We start from the raw sequence: 26,406 nt of genomic DNA on the forward strand, positions 1-26,406 counted from the left end.
CAGGGGGCGTGGGTTCCATCCCTGGTGGGGGAACTAAGATCCCACAAGCCTCGGGGCACAGAAAAAAAAAAAAAAAAAAAAAAATCGGCACTCCCAGGAATCTGACCCTAACTCTAGGGTGGGTCCCAGGAAATTGCTTTTTTAATGAAGTCTGTAGGAGATTCTGGTGTAGGGGTTTCTGGGAGCACATATTGTGAAAGACTGCTCCAGAAATACGTTGTAAAAAGTAACTTCGTCAAGTCAATTTACTTGTGGGAGACAATTTGCACCTTGAGACCTGGATTTAATTCTGTGTGTTATTTACTAGCTCTGGGATTATCCATGAGTCAAATCACTGAGCCTGATTTTTTTTCCCCCATGCTAAATGTAAGAAGCCAAGCCCTGGAGTAAACCCTGAGCACTTTCAATCTCTGAGGTCTAAGGCAATCGTTCAGTTCTTCGAGCTATAAAATGGGAAATAGTAACACATATAATATTGTTGGCAAGCTGCCTAGCTGATAAATTTACATATTTATGCTTTAAGCTCTGAAGGAGTGATAATACCCTGAGAGATTTTTTTAAATAAAATTTTCTATGATGTAAATATCCGTGAAAATATAGGGAATATAGTTCTCATGGCTGATTTGAAGATGCAAGAATTGTCAGTTGCGTAGGAGAAAGGCTCCCTCCATTCTGAAGCTGCAGAAGGTGAGAGAGAGAGATGCTTGTGTAACAAAACTGACACCTGTTTGTTTTTTCCCAACAATGGGAGCACCATAAGATACTTCGAGTTCAGAGACTGTGTTATGTCCAGCCAAAGTAACCTGCAACTGGGAAGGTCTGTAATTCTGTTGGTTGTCTGACTTAACAGTTTGTTATCCTGGTAGTGATAAAGTGACATCCCTTTATATCTTTTATAGTGTCACCCAGGTAAGAGGGGCCCCTGCTTTTGGCCCTGTGCTTTAGAGCGCCCACATACCACAGACACACAAGATGTAAATTTGTGAAGGAATACATGGCATCTCTGTTACTGAGAATCCAGTGCTTAATCCTGGCATAGCGAGACTTGAAACCTTAAACGTCCCACATGCCACAGACATACAAAATGTAAATTTTTTAAGGAACACATGGCATCTCTGTTACTGAGAAACTGGTGCTTAATCCTGGCATAGCGAGACCTGAAACCTTAAACATCCAGCCCAGGGAAAATGTGTCTCTATCTCTTGCCTTCTTTGCTCAAAGAGAAAGGAAATTGTGTCATAAAAATGTCTGTGTGGTGAGGGTGCTGATTTTAGGGATAGACACTGCTTTGAAGTGCGGAAATGATCGGAAGTGATGAGATCAGAGAAAAGGCAAAGTTACTGAACTGGCCAAAGCCTTCCCCTCAGCCTGAATGCAGTAGATCTTACATTATGAAGTTGTTTTCCAGTACAGTTGCACCAGCTGCCCATTTCTTGCTGCTTTTCTTGTTCTAATTCCTGGCTTACGCAGCACTCATGAATTAGCATGGTATTTGCAACAGCTGCCTATGGTAGTTGACTAACATTCTGTGTGTGAAGAAATTCATAGTGTGCTTAAATTTGTACACATGTACATTTAGACTTACACGGTGAATCACATTTTCTTCTGCTTTTAAACTCTTCCTTTGTGCCAATTTGCTGATGAATGGTTCCTGAGAATGGGTATTTAAAAATAAAACAAGTGGGACCAGATTTTCATACCCACACCCTACTCAGAAAATAGAATATAGAATTTCTCCAGCATGTCTCTTGGGTGCAAAAGTAATGATGGTACTTAAAATGTTAGTAATAAGAAGGGCACAACACAGTGCCAACAAATTTAGAGGTTAAAAATAGAAGGTGATGAAAGGAAAGCTTGCTTTCTTTATATACATTTATAACAAGAGTAGTCATTCTTTTTTAAATAGCCATATTGAAATATAATCCACATACTGTACAGTTCACCCATTTAAACTATACAGTTCAATAGTTTCAGCATTTCACAGAGCTGTGCAACCGTCACCACAGTCAATTTTAGAATATTCTCATTACCCCAAAAAGAAGCCCTACCCCCCTTTGCTGTCACCTCCAGTCCTTCCATCCCTCCCAGGCCTAGGCAACCACCAATCTACTTTCTGTCTCTTATAGATTCACCTACTTTGGACATTTCGTATAAATAGAATCATACAATATGTGACCTTTTGTGACTGGCTTCTTTCATTTAGCATAATATTTTCAAATTTCATCCATGTTGTAGCATGTATCAGTAAGGACTTTATTTTTATTGCTGAATAATATTCCACTGTACGGAGATACTTTATTTAATACATCAGTTCATCAGTGGATGGATCCACCTTTCGGCTACTGTGAATACTACTATAAACATTCATGTACAGATTTATGTGAATGTGCGTTTCCATTTCTCTTGGGTATATACCTAGGAATAAAATGGCTGGGTCCTGTGCTAATTTTCTGTGTCTAACCATTTGAGGAGCTGCCAAACTGTTTTTCCAATGGCACTGTACCATTTTTACAGAGAAGATTTTAGTCAGTTTCCCTCTTTGTGGCCTCCCAAGAAGGTATAGATTACCTTCTTGGGAGGCAACTATGCTGTAAGTCATAAGGAAATTTTGTAATTAGTCAAAGCAAGTTACTTCTCCCCAAAAGAGCTGATGGGGGAAATGGTGGAGGAAGGGAGGGAACAGGAGTACATGGTCTCTAGTTGGAACCCACATTTTCCACACTGGCATCCAGGGTTGACCCTGCACATGGTAGGGACCCTATCTGTGTTTATCTTCAGGATTCTCACACGTCCATGCTTCCAGTCGCCCTGGACACACATTGTACAAGTCAGCTGACATGAAGTGGAAAGAAAGATGAAAGTTCTGTGGAAAAGGGGGCTGGGGGCAGAGGCTGATGAATCTTTTGCTGAGGACTCTGAGGCTGAGGAATAATTAGTATCACTTAGAACCCAAGCAGGATGAGAGAAATTCTCCTCATGCCTTCATGGGCATCAACACACTTGAGAATGTCTTTGGCAGGGATATCAGTACTCCCCAGGTGACAATCAAATACAGAGAATGACGAGCTGTATTGAAGCAGTTTTGTGGGCAGAGGACATTGTGGGTGCTGGAGCCATGCAAGAAGCAGATGTTATCAGATAAGTCTGACAGACTTGTTCATCCACACTTAGGAGACACCTGTTGGGGGCTTGTTATTTATCTGGTGAGTATCTGAGGGGAGGGAAATGCACTGAGAGATAGGTTAAGAGCCAGGGAATTACAAGGCATTCCAATTAATGTGGCTCCATTTGTTATTTCTGGGTAGTGAGATTTCAGGAAACAAGAGCTACATACATAATTGTTTTGATTGTTTTCGAATCATGTCTCTTAGCTTTAAGTCCTCCAATAAATATTAAGTGTAATGTGACATACATCTCTTCCCTACCCTTTCTACCTTTTTTCGTTTCGGGCTCCTGTTCCAGCTAGGGTTTTGGTGGCATGACATGCAAGGACAAGGTCACGTACACCTGGGGTACCTTCTTTAGCACTCTGCAGGCACCGATGGTCCTCTCTCAAGGTCAGCATGCCTGCCCATCTTACCCTCCACTCAGGACACTCGCAGTTTTTCTCCCCAGGCACCAGATCCGATAATAAGTTACTCAGGCCAAGTTAGCTAAATCTTCGCCTGCAACGGACACTTGTCCAAGTCAGTGCCATCGAATAAGTTTACCTTTGCGGCTGGTGTGAATTGTATTTTCCACTGGAGGCCTCTTGAGAAACAAGAGAGACTTCACGGCTTCCTGTCTCTCTCTGTTCTTTACTTAACAGAAAAAATTCTCCCACGTGTGTTTAGATTGCCTCCAGGATGGGACCTACCACAGAATTGGAGATACTCCTCCTTTCTCGTAATGGACATCAGAAGAGGAGAGAGAATGTGGGTGGAAGCACAAGATGTTAACAAGATCTAGCAGAGAGAAGGGCAGCAGGCCACCTGCTTCCCTATGGGGGCAGGGTGTTTATGTACACGGGCTGCTTGGTGGTGGTGTCAGGGTGTAAGCTGAAGCCCTGGACTCTTAAAGCTGTAGAAGAAATGGTGGTTCTATTCAGTGGTCATGAAGTTAGACCAGTCCGTGTTACATGGAGCCAGTTCATGCTCAGTGTAACATTGTATTTATCAGTAGTTGAGTCTGGAAGATTTAAGGTACAGTAAAATTTCAGAAAAAACAGAACACGCCTTTATGTCCCATCGCACCTAAGTTATTTATTAATTAAATCGATGACTTTTTCAGGCATTCACACTATGTATACTGATGATCTCAAGTGCACACCACGCTGTTTTTAAAACAAAAAATATTCACTATACTGTGCATTAAACCTCCAGGTCTTATTTATCTACCAGTTGGAAGCTTATACCCTTAAACTACATCTCTCCTATGCCCCGCCACACCCCAGCCCCTGACAACCACCATGTAAATTTAAATTAATTCCAACAGGCAATCATTTTGCAACCCAGAGGGTGACGGGTGGTCTCATGCTGGGTCAGCTGACTGTTTTGATTCACACCAACCTTGATGTCTGTCCCTGGCCATTCAATATTTACCCAGAAAATCCCAACTGCCCCAGGCGTACCATGACTTTTGTGGTTTCCCTCAAGATTTTCAGGGTTAAATGACGTTTTATATCACCTAATATACAATATTTCTAATAGGGGAAAAAAACCTCCATTATTATTTCCTAAGACCTTTCACTAGGTCCTTAACCACCAAATAATTCCTCTGTCCAGCCGCTTTCCTATCATCTTGAACCTGCGCTCATCAAAGCGTTTTTGAATAAAGCAAGTCTTCATGTTATAAAGAAATTTTCCCAATAGTGGCTAAGAAAATGAAATTCTCTCCATATGATTATAATGTACAATGACAACCCAGCATTCTTCTCTCCTTCTCTTTTGCCTACTCTTTCCCCATTCCTACTGGTAAGACATTTTTCCATATAAGTTTTAAAGAAAAGTATTATTTTGGTTTCTAGCATATTGTACAGAATCTACTTTTTAATCCTTCACATGCTGTGTTATGATTACGGGGCGGGGGGCAGAAAGAAGGTGAAATCTCCCCACATGCCTCCTGAAACTCTTGTATTGTGGTTGCCTGACCCCATTTCTTTTAGATATGTTCCTACTAGATTTGACCTGTTCTCTGCTCTCTTTTTCTAAAAACTCTCCTCCCCCTTCAGTTAATGGGACAGTTGAACTCATGTTGTTTGTAGAGTTTGTAGAGACAATCCTAGATGGAGGCTTTTCTGAGGAGATGGGGGGAAAAGGCAGAAGGTAGAGAGAGAGGACAGCCAGCCCTCTCTAGGCTTTGGTCCCCCAGCCTTTGGATGGACACAACACATTCGTGTCTATTCGTGTCTTTGGTCCCCCAGCCTTTGGATGGACACAACACATTCGTGTCGGGGAGGGGAAATTTCGCCTTACCCTTTGGGGTTCCTTTGGCTGATCTAATAATTAAATTGACACAAGACAAATGAACAGGAGAAAATCTAAGTTAATTTCATACATATGGAGGTCTCATAGATACAGCCTAAGAAGTGACCAAAGCAAGCAGCTTTTATATCTTTTAGGCAAAGAAATAATAAATTTGTGAGGAATTGACAAGGCAAAGAAACTTGGGCTTGGGGACTAATTAGTGGAGAATCTAAGCAGAACTGGTTTACATAGCCTTCTCAGCCCTCAATTCCCTATCTCTGGCGACAAGGATGTCTCGCTACCTCCTGCTACACTGAGGGTACCTTTCACGTGGGAGATTTATTTCCTGCTTTCAGAGGAGGGTCAGAGTGTTCTTCTTGCACTGGCTGTTTTCTCGAGCAACAAATTCAAAATAATCAATATGCCACTGGCATATTTTGGGGCAGCCTGCGTTGAACTGTATCACAGGGCCAATCTGTACAGGATCTAAAATGACTCCAAGGATGGAAAAAACATTGCTAAAAAGGACCACAGTGTTACAGGTGTGAGGTATCTGACTGCTTTATAGAAACATAGAAAAAAACCCCAAGACATCACCCCACAGAGGGAATGTCACAGTGCCAACTGCTCCCAAGAGGTCAATCGGGAAATAGCCCCTTTACTGAGCCCCAGGACCTGCCCCCAGTCTAGTCCCCCTCCCAGAACTCCCTGAGCAATTCAAGTGTTAACACTTGCCTAGCAGAGTTTCTCCTTAACCCTGATCCAGTACTGTGGCCAGGGTCTAAGTCCATGCCTAGGCCATACCAGTTGTTAAATATTTTGAATACCAACTTGGTGGAAGGGTGTCAGCTGCCTTCCAGCAGTAGCCCTATGGGTACCACATTCCGATTCCTTATTCCTCAGCTAAAGATGCTAAAGGGATGAGGTTTCCAGAGTCCAAACCCCTCTCAGAGTTTCTCTCTGCTGGCTGCATTTCTCCATTCAGTTCCTGAAGAAACGCCAAGAGATGCAAAGCCTTGGGATCTGCTCCGTTTTTTGAGAGCTTGATTTTGGCAAATTTTTGCAGTCTGTTTTACATTTTTTCTCTCTCCTTTGACTCCTGGTTTATTTTCACACCCGTCGTAAAATGGTGGATGGCCTTGTCTTCACACTTCATTTGATACAGCTGAAAGTTGCCATATTGCAGATGGAGCGCTTGTTTGGCTACAGGAGGAAGCTCTTTGCTGAATTCTTTTTGAAAGTAATACTCTGCTTCTTCATACCGACCGGCTTGTGAAGAGAGGCAGGCGAGATAGAAGCAGATGTGGAAGAAATTTCCACCGCTCTCATCAGCTCTCTTTAAATGACCTAGAGCGTGTCCTATTAGTTCCTGTAACTTCTCCCTTTTCCCACCCATTTTCTGTATTTCAGGGACTTTGGCCCTATAGTAGCACCCAATGTGGCGATGCAGGTAGGTGTTGTTTGGCACGCATTTTAGAGCCTTTCTCAGGAGTTCTATAGCTTGGTCCAGGTCACCTTTTCTTCAATACAGCTTTGCTGCCCACGAAGCACATGTGTTGCCAATGGGGCTTTCTCCAAAGCTGCTTTGACTAACCTCTCTCCTTCACCTTCTTTATTAATCTTTTGAAGTTTCAGGGCCAGGAGGACTTTGACATACTGGTTGTCAGGATTCAGCTGAATGGCTTGCCTCAAAGGGTCAACGGGATTCTGAGACGGTGGCCAGTTATCCAGACGGTAGCTCGCGATGGCCCGTCCAGAGGAGAATTCTGGGTTCTTGGGTTTCTTTTCCAGAGCCTTCTCAAAACACACCTTGGCCCTTTCATTTTGGTTTCCTCCACACCTTAACCGTGTCCACCCTCCCTCACAATCCATCTCAGGACTCTCAGTTCTGTAGGGGCTGAAATACTTCCGGCACACTTGTTGCACCTTGTCTACATAAACCTGAGCTTCTGAGAATCTTCCCAGGTGGTAGTAGACCCAGGCGTAGTTCCCCCAGGTGACCAGGCTTCTGATCTCTGCCTGGTCAGCGTGCTCTCGCTGGATGAACTCTTCAGCCTGCTGTAAGCATCCCAGGGCTGCCTTGTGCTGGCCTCTGCAGTGTTTTGTGTAGGCCAATATGTTGCACATTGTGGCTTGGAATTCGCTGTTCTGAAACTCAATCAGGTTACACACTCTGTCTTCAAAATCATCCAAGGAATTTTCTCCCTCTACCAAGTTCCAGGTGAAATGGCATTTTAGTTGCCGTAGGCTGCTGTCCAAGGAGTTCTTTGTGGTCTCTCTGTGGGGGGAAAAAACAGAAAGATGAACACTCTGAGACATAGCACAGATTCACCAGACAAGAAATGGGGAGCATGACAAATAGCATTCTCCTTCTCCTAAAGGGTGTCAACCCCAATCAAAAAAGAATATTCTATTGGAAGACTGGGATTGAAACATATACACTATTGATACTATGTATAAGATAGACTACTGATGGGAACACACTGTATAGCACAGGGAACTCTACATAATGCACTGTGGTAACCTAAGTGGGAGGGAAGCCCAAAAGGGAGGGGATATCTGTATGTGTCTGGCTGATTTATTTTGTTGTGCAGTAGAGGCTAACACAACGTTGTAAAGCAACCATACTCCAATAAAAGTTAATTAAAAAAATTTTTTTTAAGGAATATCCTTTCTAGGCTTCCCTGGTGGCGCAGTGGTTGAGAGTCCGCCTGCCGATGCAGGGGACATGGGTTCGTGCCCCGGTCCAGGAAGATCCCACATGCCGCAGAGCGGCTGGGCCCGTGAGCCATGGCCGCTGAGCCTGCGCGTCCGGAGCCAGTGCCCCGCAACGGGAGAGGCCACAACAGTGAGAGGCCCGCGTACCACAAACAAACAAACAAAAGTGATGAAGTAAATGCTCCTTTGGGATGAGTTGAGAAAACAAGAAGTGAGGAGATAGTTCCTCTGAGAAGTTTCGCTGCAAAGGCAGGAAGTAGGGTGGCTATGGCTGGAGATGGCTGAGGGGAGATTATTTTTGAAAGTGGGTGATATTAGTGAATGTTTATGTGCTGATGAGAGTGATGCAGTAGGGATGGAAAAACTGATACCAAAGAGCTGATAATTGCTGTAGAGAAGTCTTTAACGAGGTGAAATGGGATGTGAACTAGAACAAAATTATGATGCTCAACCATTTTTTTTAAAACACTAGGGATAATTCATCCAAACTATGGAGGGGAAGGCAGGCTGAAGGCATAGATTTAGGCAGGTAGAAGATTTGATAGTGACATGTGAGGGTGGTTCTCTAAGTTTGCCTCTTAGGGAAGGTATACACCAAAATGTTAGCAATACTTTTTATCTTTATTTATTTCTCTGTGTTTCCTTCTCCTCTACCTCTAAGTTTTTGCTTTTGAGCATGCATTTTGTAAACCAAGAAATGTAAGCATTATGACTCCATGGAGTCAGGACTCGATAGTTTCCACTTGCCCCTTCAGATCCACTCTGCAACCTTCCCCACCAGACTGTCACCGTCAGAGAGGGAGCTCCATGGTCTCTGGCTTCCCAGTGGGTTTGGCCAAAGGGAGACACAAGAGCTCAGAGGGAGGGAGTGGTATCCTCGAGTATTCACTTCTGGGGCTTCCACCCTGCAGAACGTTCCTCTCCTGAAGCCCACAGGTGCTGTCAGTTGGCCTTCTGTTTACAATTCTTTTTTCAGGTTCCTATAACTTCTTTCTCTTGCGGCTTGGGAACCTAGTGTGTTATTAGCCCCAGTGTATTACATCATCTCTTCTTATCTCTGAACCCAAACCACTTCTTATTCAACTTTCTTTAATTACTCAGCTTGAGTTCAACATCAGTTTCCTGCCAGGAACCTGATTTACACAGAAAAAGAAAGGAAACCTTAAAAACCAGGACTCAGGACCTGAGAACTAATTGGCAGATGAAATTAGCACATTCTTTCTGTGACCTTGTGCAAGTTGTTTAGCCTTTCTGAGCTTAGATTTCTTATATCTTTTGTGAGGATTAAATGAGATACATATAAAGTGCCTGTAACATTGCCTGGCACATGGAAAGCATCTGAAAATGTTATTTGTTACTACTGTTATCATTATGGGCAACAACAAGCTACATTAATCAAGTGAGGCCATTCACAGGGATCATCTTATTTGATATTCACAACAGGCCCAGGAGGTAGGTGGTCAATAACCCCATTTTCAGATGAGGAACTGAAAGAGCTAGTTTCTTACACAGTACCACACAGCAAATACACTGCCATTTCAGCCAACCAAATGTGTGTGTGTGTGTGTGTGTGTGTGTGTACAGGAAAAGAAACGTCATTGTTGAGCAATGCATTCTTGATTTCTGGGATGATGACAGAAGTCGTAGCACCAGAAGCCTCTGCTAATAATAGCAGCAGCACCAAGAAATGAAACCATTCTGCATCGATCCTCAGGGAAGTCACCTCCCTTCCATCAGACATAGAAATGACAGTTCTTGCTGGGAGCCCCAGACCCCATCCTTACCCATAGTCTCTTGTCACGGTCCAAGGATCAGGGGAAATTTTCTTCATCTTGCCAGATTTCAGTAGCATAAACAGTATTGTTGTTTGAGTCAATGAATACAAGATCCAGGATGCTAAGGGACAGACATCAGTCAAAAATGATTTTTTTAAAAAAATCCCTTTATTGCCTAATTAAGAATCTATGAAGACATGATCTGCCCTGGTTAGCTGTCCAACACAGAGGTCTCTCTTTTTAACTTGTGGGCTGCTTCTGGGGACTGAGCAGAGCAGAGACTTGAGCATCCCCCCTTTTAAGAGGACCCACACCAAAGGCTGCCTGGAATCAGGCACTGTGGACCTATCCTATGTCCGTGGATATGGTCCTTTCCCTCAAGATCATCTGTCTCCTTCTCTAATTATCCCCAAATGACTGGCAATGACGACATCCATATATGTCTCTCATTTTCACTTGGGTTTCCATTCTCTCTTCTCTAACAAAGACAGTTTAAAGCAACAAGTGTGCAAATATTCTTACAGCAGAATGCAAGACCAGAGGCAATCCTTTGCTCTATTTTAGATTCTTGTTATTATTTAATTAAAGTATGTCTCATAGGAAGCATTGAAACATTTCAAATAACCAAAAAATACCCCAGAGGGTGTCTGCACTTTTGTCCAGGGGTCCCTGGCACACCATCAGCAGTTTCTACCATCTGGTGAGTCTCAAGGATCCCAGGAATGGTAATCACAGCTATAATAATGTTCTCTAGCAGAGATTGCTAACATTTTTAAAGGGCCAGATAGTAACTATTTTCAGCATTGTGGGCAACACAGTCTCTGTCTCAACCCCTTAACTCTGCTGTTACACTACAAAAGCAGTCATAGACAATACATGTTCCAGTAAGACATATTTATGAAAGCAACTGGCAGTAGGGTGTTAGTCCTTGCTCTATGGCCCAATACAGTCTTCATATTCACAGAGCATCTTGAGGAAATGGCACATAGTGTTATTCACTCTACCTCCTTTTACTTCAAATTTCTGTTATTTTTTTTAAAATTTATTATTATTATTATTGTGGTATTTTTTGGCTGCGCTGCACGACATACAGGATGGTTCCCTGACCAGGGATCGAACCTGGGCCTCTGCAGTGAAAGCGCCACATCCTCACCACTAGGCCACCAGGGAACTCCCAAATTCCTGTAATTACAACAAATGACCTACAGGAATATCTCATTGAACATCCCAAACATACCATCTCTGTCTATACATTGGCTAAATCTTTTGACTAAGTGATCGATAAAGTCCTGACAATTGTGGCCTGGTCCTCTCCTTAGCAGGCTCCTCGCTGCTCCCCACTTTACAGTATTTTTCCTAGCAGACTTCTTTCCTGGCTGTCAAAAATGTGATCTAATTGATACTTAGGTAAATTGGGGCAGAGTTGGTTTCTTAAACAGGAAACAAAAAGCAGTAACCATGGAAGAAGTCTTGGTGGCAAAACACTTGCTAGGGTTTTACTAAAAGGTGCAGAGTGCTGTGAAGATTTAAATGAAGAAGTGATCACATAAAATTCTCTGAGGCATAAATGGTTAGAAGATTTGCTGCAGAAGCAGCTCTTGGATGCTTGCTGAGGGATGCTGGAATGTTATTGAGGTGGGAGCACTGCTGGAGACTTCCAAAGACTTACCAAATAATACAAGAACAGTGAAGGCTTTATTGGGCAACAGAGAGCATTCCATTTGATGGCATGTCATTGTTTAGAGCTAGAGAGAAAAGTTGGAGGCAAAGTGGGAAGCCTTGAATCAAAGGCATTATAAGAGGATTGTCCTCTCCAGAATGGGTATTATGGTTACGCCAAGATGAGCAGAAAGTTTCTTCTTGAGTATCAGCTCCCATGAATTGGTAGCTGATGTCGCCCGTGGTCACTGGAAGGAGTAGTGGTGTATTGATACATACATATATATATATAATAACAGCATGATTCCAGTGGTATATTTCTAGCATGACACAATAACCCAGCCAGATGTTTTCCTTTCCCCAGATTTCCAGGTATAGCTGACTCACCCCTGTCAATCCACCACAGACTGTCGAAGTCCAAATGCCTGAAGTCCAAAGCTCCAGATTTCTGCAGCTTCACGTGGGTTTCTGTGTTCAGGGCCTCCTGAGTTCCCTCTTCCCAGACTCCATGTTTATGGTGTTTGTTTTGACCTAGATGTGAAATTAACACCTCCGCACAGCACCCCTAAAATACCCATTCACACAGTGCAACAAATGATTTTGCATTTGTTGCCCAAAAAAAGCCAGGTCACCCAGCTTCCTCCCAGCTCTGAATCCCTTTTGTCAGAGGACACCCGGTCCCCATACCCCATCTCTTACCTTCCTGTATCCAGGGACAAGATGTCCTCCCACTCTGAACACAGAAAATGAACCAGTTTATTTTTCTCAAAAAAAGAAAAAAAAACATGAAGAAAGAAAATAGAACCCCCCACACACAAAAGGAATTGAGATGCCAGTTGCTACTTTAAAAAGGAAAAGTCAACTCATTCCACACTAAAATGCTAGTGGAATCCCAGTGTTCTGAGACTGTGGATAAATTTTCTTTGTGGTTTTCTGTATTTTCTTAATTTTATGAGTAGTCCTTTTCAAGAACTACAAAAGAAAAATGGTGTTTTTCAAGCACTCACTTCTGAAGGGGCTGTGGAAACCTTTGCGGGGAAAGAAGATGGACAGGCCACCACCGCCCAGCTCACGAGGGGCCGGTGAGGTGGCCAAGCCCGCCCCCTAGTGGGGAAACCTGACAGCGCTCTCCACCCCTCCAGGGTCCGTTAAAATTGTCCTTGCAGAGAAAGCTCCTTGACATCCGTCTTGACAATGATTTTTTTGGATATGACACCAGAAGCACAAGCACTAAAAGCAAAAGTAAACAAATGAGACTACATCAGGACATGAACACTACATGACACTGTCCTTCTGTTGCTTTCTTCTCTCTTCCTTTTCTAATTTCAGTGTGTTCACTCTCCCCAAACACTCCTAAGGGTGAAGGCGGTGTGTGGAGCCCTGCAGATTTCCCCACTCTGCCTAACACAGCGCCTTGCCCATGGTAACCACAGTACTTGATTGAAAAGCAGAACACTTCACCACAATTAAAGGTGACCCAGTGGGAGTCCCTATCCCCAGGATTCCTAGCTGCTCTTCCGGGAGAAGCTGCTGGGTGAGTGGAGACCTGAGTGTAGATGCTGAGATGCTCCCAGATACTGGACACCTCCTGATTGACAGGCCTGACATGGCTAAGAGAGACTGAGGGGAGAGAGGAGGACCATACGACCACAAGTTTTTGATGCAAATAGGATATGATAGCCTTAATAGGTTCTAATCTTGGAGATTTTTTTCATTTGTTTGTTATCCACATCTATGCAGAGTAAATTCTTTTTATTGATCAATTTCACTAAATTATAACAAGTCTTACAAGTTCTTTTCATTGGCTTTGTAAAATAAGCTTGTTTTCAATGAGTTCCAGCAATGACAGGCTTTCAATAAGTGTAACTGGTTTCATACCCCTACTGTCACCAGTGATTCCCAGGTCATTCCAGCCTGGAGTCAAAACCGGCATCTCCATGAGAGAAACAGAAGAGAGAAGTAAAACCCTGTTTCTCTGGCTCCATTTCCACCCACAAGAGCAGAATCCAGCCCTGCCCTAGTCTACCCCCCACTCCCAAATATGTCTGGGAGCTCCATGGAATCTCCATGGTGCTTCTCCTCCCTGCTTCCCATGCCACTCCTGTCACTGCTCTCTCCAAAGCCCAAGCTGAGCCTGGTGTCCTTGGCCAGGCCACGTGCTCCCCAGTGAACTGGCAGAAAGGTTTGCCTTGACTCCCTGCATGTAGCTGGGTTACCACATATGGAAACTGTAGTGACAGAAGAGCTTTAATGTTCTTTTACCTACACAAGTAAGAGCCTAGGCTGGGCAGGAAGGGAAGGCAGATCTAGAATGAAAAATACTCCCCAAACCTCCCCTCCCTTTCACACTGAGTCACGTTCCTCACACCAAATCTGTGTTCCCATTTTCTCTTCCGTTACCTTAAAATCTATCCAAGACACTCCTAGTCATTTCTGCAAATGGCCCCCAGAAGGGCACCACCCCATACAGCGACACACCAGTAACAATTAACCCCTGAATGCCCCCAGTGGCATGGTGGGGTCAGACTCAGCTTAGTACCACTTAAGTTTTTAAGCCACGATCCTGCTTCTCTTGCCTGGACGCACACACACTAATCATACACATCAGCCCACACACATACACACACGAGCACATACACATGTACACACACTGATTTGTCTCCTATTTGAAATATTTCTATCTCCAATCACTCTTTTTTTTTTAGTTTTTATTTTATGTTTTTATACAGCAGGTTCTTATTAGTTATCCATTTTATACATATTAGTGTATACATGTCAATCCCAATCTGCCAGTTCATCTCACCACCACCCCCACCTCCCCCACCACCACTTTCCCCCCTTGCTGTCCGTATGTTTGTTCTCTACATCTGTGTCTCAATTTCTGCCCTGCACACTGGTTCATCTGTACCATTTTCCTAGGTTCCACATATATGCGTTAATGAACGATATTTGTTTTTCTCTTTCTGACTTACTTCACTCTGTATGACAATCTCTAGATCCATCCGCGTCTCTACAGATGACCCAATTTCGTTACTTTTTAATGGCTGAGTAATATTCCATTGTATATATGTACCATTTCTTCTTTATCCATTTGTCTGTCGATGGGCATTTAGGTTGCTTCCATGAACTGGCTATTGTAAACAGTGCTGCAATGAACATGGGGGTGCATGTGACTTTTTTTGTTTGTTTGTTTTTTTGTGGTACATGGGCCTCTCACTGTTGTGGCCTCTCCCGTTGCGGAGCACAGGCTCCGGACGCGCAGGCTCAGTGGCCATGGCTCACGGGCCCACCCGCTCCGCGGCATGTGGGATCCTCCCGGACCGGGGCACGAACCCGTGTCCCCTGCATCGGCAGGTGGACTCTCAACCACTGCGCCACCAGGGAAGCCCTGCATGTGTCTTTTTGAATTAGGGTTTTCTCTGGGTATATGCCCAGTAGTGGGATTGCTGGGTCATATGGTAATTCTATTTTTAGCTTTTTAAGGAACCTCCATACTGTTCTCCATAGTGGCTGTATCAATTTACATTCCCACCAACAGTGCAAGAGGGTTCCCTTTTCTCCACACCCTCTCCAGCATTTGTCGTTTGTAGATTTTCTGTTGATGCCCATTCTGACTGGTGTGAGGTGATACCTCATTCTAGTTTTGATTTGCATTTCTGATAATTAGTGATGTTGAGCAGCTTTTCATGTGCTTCTTGGCCATCTGTATGTCTTCTTTGGAGAAATGTCTATTTAGGTCTTCTGCCCATTTTTGGATTGTGTTGTTTGTATTTTTAATATTGAGCTGCATGAGCTGTTTATATATTTTGGAGATTAATCCTTTGTCCATTAATTCATTTGCAAATATTTTCTCCCATTCTGAGGGTTGTCTTTTCATCTTGTTTGTAGTTTCCTTTGCTGTGCAAAAACTTTTAAGTTTCATTAGGTCCCATTTGTTTATTTTTGTTTTTCTTTCCATTACTCTAGGAGGTGGATCAAAAAAGATCTTGCTGTGTTTTATGTCAAAGAGTGTTCTTCCTATGTTTTCTTCTAAGAGTTTTATAGTGTCCGGTCTTACATTTAGGTTTTTAATCCATTTTGAGTTTATTTTTGTGTATAGTGTTATGGAACGTTCTAATTTCATTCTTTTACATGTAGCTGTCCAGTTTTCCCAGCACCACTTATTGAAGAGACTGTCTTGTCTCCATTGTATATCCTTGCCTCCTTTGTTATAGATTAGTTGACCATAGGTGTGTGGGTTTATCCCTGGGCTTTCTATCCTGTTCCATTGATCTATATTTCTGTTTTTGTGCCAGTACCATATTGTCTTGATTACTGTAGCTTTGTAGTATAGTCTGAAGTCAGGGAGTCTGATTCCTCCAGCTCCGTTTTTTTTCCTCAAGACCGCTTTGTCTATTCAGGGTCTTTTGTGTCTCCATACAAATCTTAAGATTTTTTGTTCTAGTTCTGTAAAAAATGCCATTGGTAATTTGATAGGGATTGCATTGAATCTGTAGATTGCTTTGGGTAGTATAGTCATTTTCACAATGTTGATTCTTCCAATCCAAGAACATGGTATATCTCTCCATCTGTTTGTATCATCTTTAATTTCTTTCATCAGTGTCTTATAGTTTTCTGCATACAGGTCTTTTGTCTCCCTAGGTAGGATTATTCCTAGGTATTTTATTCTTTTTGTTGCAGTGGTAAATGAGAGCGTTTCCTTAATTTCTCTTTCAGATTTTTCATCATTCTTGTATAGGAATGCAAGAGATTTCTGTGCATTAATTTTGTAACCTGCAACTTGACCAAATTCATTGATTAGCTCTAGTAGTTTTCTGGTGGCATCTTTAGGATTCTCTAGGTATAGTATCATGTCATCTGCAAACAGTGACAGTTTTATTTCTTCTTTTCCAATTTGTATTCCTTTTATTTCTTTTTCTTCTCTGATTGCCATGGCTAGGGGTTCCAAAACTATGTTGAATAATAGTGGTGAGAGTGGACAACCTTGTCTTGTTCCTGATCTTAGGAATGCTTTCAGTTTTTCACTATTGAGAATGATGTTTGCTGTGGGTTTGTCATATATGGCCTTTATTGTGTTGAGGTAGGTTCCCTTTATGCCCACATTCTGGAAAGCTTTTATCCTAAATGGGTGTTGAATTTTGTCAAAAGCTTTTTCTGCATCTATTGAGATGATGATATGGTTTTTCTTCTTCAGTTTGTTAATATGGTGTATCACATTGATTGATTTGCATATATTGAAGAATCCTTTCATCCCTGGAATAAATCCCACTTGATTGTGGTGTATGATCCTTTTAATGTGTTGTTGGATTCTGTTTGCTAGTATTTTGTTGAGAATTTTTGCATCTACATTCATCAGTGATATTGGTCTGTAATTTTCTTTTTTTGTAGTATCTTTGTCTGGTTTTGGTATCAGAGTGATGGTGGCCTCATAGAATGAGTTTGGGAGTCCTTCCTCTGCAATTTTTTGGAAGAATTCGAGAAGGATGGGTATTAGCTCTTCTCTAAATGTTTGATAGAATTCACCTGTGAAACCATCTGGTCCTGGACTTTTGTTTGCTGGAAGATTTTTAATCACAGTTTCAATTTCATTACTTGTGATTGGTCTGTTCATATTTTCTATTTCTTCCTGGTTCAGTCTTGGAAGGTTATACCTTTCTAAGAATTTGTCAGTTTCTTCCAGGTTGTCCATTTTATTGGCATAGAGTTGCTTGTAGTAGTCTCTTAGGATGTTTTGTATTTCTGCGGTGTCCACTGTAACTTCTTTTTCATTTCTAATTTTATTGATTTGAGTCCTCTCCCTCTTTTTCTTGATGAGTCTGGCTAATGGTTTATCAATTTTGTTTATCTTCTCAAAGAACCAGCTTTTAGTTTTATTGATCTTTGCTATTGTTTTCTTTGTTTCTATTTCATTTATTTCTCTGATCTTTATGATTTATTTCCTTCTACTAACTTTGGGGTTTTTTTGTTCTTCTTTCTCTAGTTCGTTTAGGTGTAAAGTTAGATTGTTTATTTGAGATGTTTGTTGTTTCTTTAGGTAGGATTGTATTTCTGTAAACTTCCCTCTTAGAACTGCTTTTGCTGCATCCCATAGGTTTTGAATCGTCGTGTTTTGTCCTTTGTCTCTAGGTATTTTTTGATTTACTCTTTGATTTCTTCAGTGATCTCTTGGTTATTTAGTAATATACTGTTTAGCCTCCATGTGCTTGTGTTTTTTATGTTTTTTTCCCCTGTAATTGATTTCTAATCTCATAGCATTGTGGTCAGAAAAGATACTTGATATGATTTCAATTTTCTTAAATTTACTGAGGCTTGATTTGTGACCCAAGATGTGATCTATCCTGGAGAATATTCTGTGTGCACTTGAGAAGAAAGTGTAATCTGCTGTTCTGGTATGGAATGTCCTATTAATATCAATAAATCTATCTGGTCTACTGTGTCATTTAAAGCTTCTGTTTCCTTATTAATTTTCTGTTTGGATGATCTGTCCATTGTTGTAAGTGAGGTGTTAAAGTCCCCCATTATTATTGTGTTACTGTCGATTTCCTCTTTTATAGCTGTTAGCATTTGCCTTATGTATTGAGGTGCTCCTATGTTGGGTGCATATTTATTTACAATTTTTATATCTTCTTCTTGGATTGATCCCTTGATCATTATGTAGTGTCCTTCCTGTCTGTTGTAACATTCTTTATTTTAAAGTCTATTTTATCTGATATGAGTATTGCTACCCCAGCTTTCTTCTGATTTCCATTTGCTTGGAATATCTTTTTCCATCCCCTCACTTTCAGTCTCTGTGTGTCCCTAGGTCTGAACTGGGTCTCTTGTAGGCAGCATATATATGAGTCTTGTTTTGGTATCCATTCAGTGAGCCTGTGTCTTTTGGTTGGAGCATTTAATCCATTCACGTTTAAGGTAATTATAGATATGTATGATCCTATTACCATTTTCTTAATTGTTTGGGGTTTGTTTTTGTAGGTCCTTTTCTTTTCTTGTGTTTCCCACTTAGAGAAGTTCCTTTAGCATTTGTTGTAGAGCTGGTTTGGTGGTGCCTAATTCTCTCAGCTTTTGCTTGTCTGTAAAGCTTTTGATTTTTCTGTCAAATCTGAATGAGATCCTTGCCAGGTAGAGTAATCTTGGTTGTAGATTCTTCCCTTTCATTACTTTAAATATATTGTGCCACTCCCTTCTGGCCTGTAGAGTTTCTGCTGAGAAATCAGCTGTTAACCTTATGGGAGTTCCCTTGTATGTTATTTGTCATTTTTCCGTTGTTGCTTTCAATAATTTCTCCTTGTCTTTAATTTTTGCCAATTTGATTACTATGTGTCTGGGCATATTTCTCCTTGGGTTTATCCTGCCTGGGACTCTTTGTGCTTCCTGGACTTGGGTGGCTATTTCCTTTCCCATGTTAGGGAAGTTTTCAACTATAATCTCTTCAAATATTTTCTCTGGTCCTTTCTCTCACTCTTCTCCTTCTGGGACCCCTATAATGTGAATGTTGTTGTACTTAATGTTGTCTCAGAGGTTTCTTAGGCTGTCTTCATTTTCATTCTTTTTTCTTTATTATGTTCCATGGCAGTGAATTCCACCATTCTGTCTTCCAGGTCACTTATCCATTTTTCTGCCTCAGTTATTCTCCTGTTGATTCCTTCTAGTGTATTTTTCATTTCAGTTATTGTACTGTTCATCTCTGTTTGTTTGTTCTTTAATTCTTCTAGGTCTTTGTTAAGCACTTGTTGCATCTTCTAGATCTTTGCCTCCATTCTTTTTCCAAGGTCCCTGATCATCTTCACTATCATTATTCTGAATTCTTTTTCTGGAAGGTTGTCTATCTCCACTTCATTTAGTTGTTTTTCTGGGGGTTTATCTTGTTTCTTCATCTGGTACATAGCCCTCTGCCTTTTCATCTTGTCTGTCTTTCTGTGAAGGTGGTTTTCGTTCCACAGGCTGCACGGTTGTAGTTCTTCTTGCTTCTGCTGTCTGCCCTTTCCTTATGCCTTTGTTAAATCATCCTCCAAACTCCAGAACTCCATACTCCAGAGGCCTTCCTTTCCACATGCTGCCTCTCCCATTCTGTGCAGGCCCTCTCCAATCACTCTTGATGTTTCTATTTGTCCCACCTTCCTGACCTTTCGTAGGATGATGGAAAATGTATTTGTACAGCATCAGATCACATAAGTAGAGACCCTCCAGTTGATATTTGTCCCATTGTCACAACTCTCTGAACAAGCCAGAAATAAATCATTAGATCTTTTGGTGCCTCTGAGTTCATCATAAAAGTAGGAGAGTGGAGGTGGGAGTTGGGGGAGATATATTGAGAATAGTGACAGAGAGAGAGAGAGAGAGAGAGAGATAAATGAAGACTGAGAACCAGTTTGGCCTGAACTTCAAATCCGTTGAAAATATGGTGAACATGCTCCAAACCATTGGATTGGTTGAGCCCAGGCACAGTACTCCCAAACTTGGTGTAAGACAGAAATCCCCAAACAACAGAAATTTGTTCTCCACTGTTCTGGAGGCTAGAAATCCAAAATCAACGTGTTGGCAGGGCCACACTCCCTCTGAAGGCTGTAGGGGAGAATCCATTCTTGCCTCTTCTAGCTTCTGATGGGTCCTGTGTTACTTGGTTTGTGGCTGCATTACTCTAGTCTCTGCTTCTGTCTTCATATGTCTTCTTACCTGTGTGTCCCTGTGTCTTCTTTTCTGTCATAAGGACACTGTCATAGGATTTAGGGCTAATCCTAATCCAGGATGATCTCATCTCAAGATCTGTAACTTAATGAAAGATATAAATAGTAGCCTCATTGAGGGTGTACTACATGCCAGGCACTGTACGCATATTTTCCTTGTTTCTCACAAGACTGCAGCCCTGCAATCAGTTCTGCAAAGTGGGTGTTATTAGTCCCACTTTACAGATGGGAAAACCAAGGCTCAGAAAAGTTGCTCAAAGTTTTAGAGATAGAAACTAACAGATCTGACCAGGTTTAGACAGCATACCCCTTGATTGTCACATCCTTGTTGCCAATTCCATTCATTCATTCATTCCACAAACATTTATTGAACGCCTACTGCATGTGAAAGCCATTCTAGGGGCTGAAGATACCTAGAACAAAGGACAAAACAAAAATCTCTGTTTGTTCAAAGTTGAAATTCTAATGGGAGATACAGACAGGAAGCAGATATGTAAAATATGTAGTATTTTAAGTGGTGACATAGCTATGGAAAAATTATAAAGCAATATATGTACCTTGTCAAACATATCAACTGTAACAAGACATCTTTGAGATAACCGGGAGACTTGAATATATACTGGTATATGATAATGTTAGTTTCTTAGATTTGATAATGGCATGGTAGCAGTGTCTCTAAAATACATTTATTTAAAGATGCAGACTGAAGTGTTTATGTATAAACTAAGATTGCAAAAATGTTGCAAATTATTGATATTGGATGATAGATACATGAGGAAGATACTTTAAAAATTTTTTGTATGTTTAAAAAATTTCCATGACACATAGTTTGGAATAGGGGTGGCAGATAAGACATGCAATGGGTTTTGTAAGACCAAATAGGTAAATCAGGGAAGGTCGCACTGAGAAGGTGACATTGGAGCAAAGACTTGAATGAGGTTGGGGAGGAAACCATATGGATCTCTGAGAATGGTCCAGCCAGAAGTAGGAGTTAGTACAGAGCCCTGAGGAAAGAGAGAAAGAGAGAAAGAGTGTGGAAAGAGAAATGTACTCCAAAGAAACTGGGCAGAACTGTGAATAAGAAATCAAACTATGATACCTGCTAGTTTCCCTTCAGCTTTAGAGTTATTAATAATGTTCTTTACTGTGTCTTGTGCAACAGAACATTTCAGACAGTATCATAATGCCAATTAAGTTGTGACATTATTTTGAGCCGAATCATTCAGGTTTTAAAGGATATTGAATATTTTAAGTGTAGACATTATGAGGTTTTCAAAAGCCAGAAATGATCACACCTTTCCAAACTAGAAAAGCCCACTGAAGCATACTACAGGTTTCCATTTCTAATAAGGTAATGTCACTTGCTATAACCCATACAAAAAGCTCTCTGAGGCCCTTAATATTTTTTTTAAAAGAGTAAGGGGGTTTTGAGATCAAAAAGTGAGACAATCACAATGGATTATCCCCAGCCTTGTTGGTAGATTCATTTCTTCCCATGACCTCATGCAAAACTATTGCTTTGGAGTTCCTAGCACTTATCCAAGTCCCTGGCTGGGCCTAAATTGTCAGTCCTTCTGGCTCAGGAAGCTGCTTTTCAGTTACCTGAGAGACTTTGACCAAAGGTACCCTGTTTCCTCCTTGGCATTTTTGTGTATTTCATTTGTTACTTTCTTTTTCTCACTTTTTTCTTTTTCTCATTTTTACTTTTTATTCTCTTTTTTTTTCTTTATTCTTTTTATCGCTCCTTTTTCAGTTTTTCTTATTAGTTTAGTTTATTTTCATTTTTGCCTGGCATTGTGTTTTGATTCAGTCATAAAGACCAGTTCATGGGGTGAACTTTTAACTGGTTTTCTTTTGATTTGGACCAAGCTTCTCACCAGCTCTTCCCAGATGTAAGCCGACCTTAGGACGCCTCGACTCCAAGCGCAGCAGTGAGTTCAGCGTGCTGCGGGGCCTCTGAGCCGTCTCTGTTGAGGAGAGACCCAGATTCACATGTTGTCCTCTAGACCCTCGAGACACTTGGCAAGGAAGACTGGGCTACGGTGAAGTTGGCCAGCACATCCTAGATGGGAAAGTGAGAGCCGTGAAGATCATTGATGAGACTCAGCAGAACTCCTCCAGCCTCCGGAGACTGTCCTGCAAAGCAGGAATCATGAAGGTTTGGATCATCTCAACATAGTGAAGTATTTGAAGTGACGGAGGCTGAGGAAACTCTCCGCCTTGTTAGGAGGATGCTAGTGGAGGAGAGGTGTTTGAGTACCTCGTGGCTCATGGCAGTAGGAAAGCAAAGCAGCTGAGAGCAGAGTCCACCAGGAGGGTATTGTCCACAGATATTTAAAGGCAGAAAACCTGCTCTTGGATGTGAACATCACACTTTGGCTTCAGCAACAAATGCACCTTTTACAACAAGCTGGACACCTTCTGGGGTGGTCCCCCTCATGCTGCCCGGAACTCTTCCAGGGAAGAACCACAGGAAGTCACCCTGTCTACACTGGCCAATGGATTCCTGCCTCTTGATGGACAGAACTTCAAGGACTGCCAGAGGGGTACTAGGACAGAATATATTATATTCTCTTCTGCATGTTTATGGAATGAAAATCTGTTTAAGAAATCTCTGATTCTCAGTAAGAAGTAAGAGCAAATCATGAAGGATCCGTGGATTACTGTGGGTCATGGATATGAGGAACTAAAGCTCTACATGGAGCCGCTCTCTGACTACCAGAAACCCCCAGCTGACTGAATTCATGGCGTCCATGGTTACACGTGGAGAGAGAGATCCAGGACTCACTGACAGCCCGGAAAGACAAGGTAATGTTCCAATATCTGCTCCTGGGTTATAAGAGATCTGAGCCAGAGGGCTACCGGGTCACCCTGAAGCCTCAGCCTTCAGCGGATCTAACCGTAGCGCTCCTTCCCCGCCCCCAGGAACGGCACAGGGTCCCCGCCAGCTGCAAGCAGCACATTCCCACCTCTAACTGCTGCTCTGAGAACACTCTGCCGGGGAGGAACGCAGATGTGGCGGAGGATCAGGGCGCAGGGCGGCGGCCACAGCACAGCCCTCGAGCGGCAGGGGAAGAAGACCGCCGCTGCCGCCCACCCCCAGCGCCCTCTCCACCGGCACAAATCAGAGCAGGAATCCCCCGCGCTGGGAAAGCGCCAGCCTCGGCCAGCCTCCGTGCGGAACGGCCAAGGCAGCCTAACCGTGCGGGTCCGGGGCCCCCTTGGCTTCGGCTTCGGCCACAGTCTAACCCGGCCCCGCCTGCACCAGGAATCCAAGTGCAGCCCACAGGGGCCTCCGGGCCCCGCCCCGCGGAGAGTACCTGTGAGGAGCCCAAGCCCAGCACAGCCCCCACCTGTCCCCGAGTCCACCCGTCTACCTGCAGTGTCAGTAGGGAGTGGAGCCCCGGCTCTGTCCAAAGGGAACTTCGCCCACAGGGGCAGCCCGACAGGTGCCAGACCCAGACATTCTGCCCTGAGGTGAGACCCCAGCCTCCGCCAGCGGCAAAAGCCACGATCAGCTCCACCGGGAGCTTCTTCAGGAAGTTCAAGTCCAAACCGACCGGAAGAAATCGAGGTTTGCTGGAGGAACCTGAATGAAGCTGAAAGCCAAGACACAGGGATGACACTCCTCACTCACGTGGTGAGCAGCCGAGGCAGGGATGAAACGTGAGCCGCGCTCACTACACTTGAGATGGACGATGGAGACCACGAGCTCCGTGGAGCGGGAGGAGAGGATGCGGGGGCAGGAGAGGATGCGGGGTCAGGAGAGGATGCGGGGACAGGAGACGATGCGGAGGCAGGAGACGATGCGGGGGCGGGCGGCGCTCCAAGCGAGCAGCTGCAGGTGCGGCCAAAGCAGGAACCGCAGCTGTGCGAGCAGCCGGGACTCGCGAGCAGGGAGGGCGGCCTCCCGACCTAGGGGATTGAAACGCGGACCCCCATCTCCACGCCTCCAGAAGCATCGCCTCCAGAACCCCCGCCCGGGAACTAGAGGAGGCCCTGTTCCAAGTTGCGGCCGCGCTCCCCCACCTGGAGCCAAACCGCAGCCAGGCCCGACGCCTCCCTGGAACCCTGCTCTTCTTCTTTTCTACCTGCTGGGGAGGCGCGATGCCCTGTAAGATAAACATAGGCGACTCCAGTGAGAACACACAGCTATTTACTCAGAGGTGCCCAGAGGAGTCGCCACCATCACTTGCATTTGGCGGGGACCCCAGGCAGACAGAGCAGTGGGAAGCTCCCAGGTGGAAAGGGAAGGCTCCAGGAGCCCAGACTGGGGGCTGCTGGCACCGGGAAGCTGGAGGAGGACTAACTAGAGATGGACATCTTATGTGATTGGTTTAAGAAACGTATTTGGCTTTCTCTGCTTGGACCTGAGTTGGAAGGGGAGTATAGATGTGGGGAGGGAAAAAAAAAAAAGGAAGCTGGCAATCATTGACCCAAGTTCTGATGCCTGTTGCATTACTGGAATAAGGAGCCCAAAGTGGTGACTTAGGTATTTCAGCTTCCAGGTTAAAGGAGCCACAGTCAACGTAGATCCATTAATTCTGGACATCTTTCCTTCTTGGAAAGATTAACATATGCAGGTTAACTGTTCAAAGCTCTTCCACTGGGGGAAATTCCCATAACCACTGTCCTTTGGAACCACCCCTAAATGGGGCTAGAGTGCTACAGCTGTCTACTTTGGGGAGGTACCAAGCATATCATACAGAACCATGTATAAACTGGTCCAAATAATCTCTTCCTCAGTCAGCTAGTCACATGGAACTCCCCATGAGGCCACAGGTGAGGACTGAGAGAGAAAAGGCAATGTAGAAAGAGTACGGGTCATGGGAATCTTGCTTGTGGGACTTCCTTGCGTCTTTAGGTCCTACATGGGCTCAGTTTCATCTACAGAACTTCTTGATGATGGAGAGCTCCTGTGCACACCCAACTTTATAGTTTGATTGGTCAGGCTACACCCAATTCATCATGGGTAGTCAATCACATATAGCTTGATGGCCTATCGTCAAGTATTCATTCAATCTCTACTAAGAGTCCTGAACAAGCCAGACACTGTTCCTCAAAGGAGAATAGTAATTCACAGAGGATGACATAGCTATGCTCCAGGATCCTAAAGGTGTGTTCTGTGATTCACCTGACAAAGGCTCCATAGAGCATCACTATCTGTCACAGGCACTTTGGGCCTCTCAAATCTGTTGGGTCATGTGGCACAAGTAGCAGAGCAGCTTGCCTGCAGCTCAGACCTGTTGCAGACCCTTCTCTTGCTCTGTGGGCACTCAAAACTGGCAGCCTTTAGGATAATTCAGAAAATGGGTCAAAGTAGCAGGCTCAAACGGGGTACACATTGTCTCAGACTCCAAGGAGGTCCACTAGGCTTGGTACCTCTTTATCAGTAGGAGAAGGGAGCAGATGCAACAACTTGTATTCCACATTGGAAAGTACATGTCAACATGCCCCAGACACTGGACTCCTAGAAACGTCACTAAGGTGGCCCACCTCTGAAATGTTAAGGGGCTTATTTCCACCCACTGATATACATGAGTCTTACCAAGGTGTCTAGAATGGTTGCAACTTCCTGCTTACCATGTCCAAATCAGCAGCATACCATCAGCATCACAGTGGACCAGCATGATGTCTTGGGAAATGAAGAAATATCAGTCTCTGTGAAGGAAACAGTGACAGAGGGCTGTATCCCTGAGATAAGACAGGGAAGGTGAATTTCCGGTCTGGCCAGCTGGAAGCAAACTGCTTCTATTGGTCTTTACTAACACGAATAGATAATACAGCATTTACCAGTTGCATAGCTGCATACCACCTGCCCCAGAATGGGTCAATTTTCTCCAACAATGAAAAGCAGGAACAGCAGCTAAACTGAAGTGACCATCTCATTAAGTTGACTAAAATCCACTGTCCCCAAGATCCATCTGCCCTTTGCATAGACATAGTTAAGCAATCCTTTAAAGAGAAAGAAATTGGCACTGAGACCACACAACGAACAAATGACAGACCAAGAATTCTGACTCCAAAGTCTAAGCCCAGGTCCTCACATCTTAACACCTCAGCGACTCTGTAATCACATCCAGTCGCCATCACAAATTGGACCTGCAGATTCATTACTAGGACTTA

General features: G+C 43.3%; 2 protein-coding genes and 1 pseudogene across 2 annotated transcripts in view; 2 read left to right on the plus strand and 1 right to left on the minus strand.

The window, feature by feature from the left end:
- LIPA (lipase A, lysosomal acid type) overlaps positions 1-26,406 on the plus strand; it is a 101,068-nt gene that overhangs the window by 29,831 nt on the left and 44,831 nt on the right. The window lies entirely within an intron of this gene.
- LOC101322148 (interferon-induced protein with tetratricopeptide repeats 2) lies at positions 6,337-7,665 on the minus strand. The gene is given in 2 exon segments (XM_004332715.4): positions 6,337-6,986; positions 6,989-7,665. Coding segments are annotated over 2 exon segments (1,233 nt in total). The 5' UTR covers positions 7,572-7,665.
- LOC117308547 (serine/threonine-protein kinase MARK2-like) lies at positions 19,947-24,054 on the plus strand (annotated as a pseudogene).

This window comes from Tursiops truncatus, chromosome 16, assembly GCF_011762595.2.
Source record: "Tursiops truncatus isolate mTurTru1 chromosome 16, mTurTru1.mat.Y, whole genome shotgun sequence".
Taxonomy (NCBI): Eukaryota; Metazoa; Chordata; class Mammalia; order Artiodactyla; family Delphinidae; genus Tursiops; species Tursiops truncatus.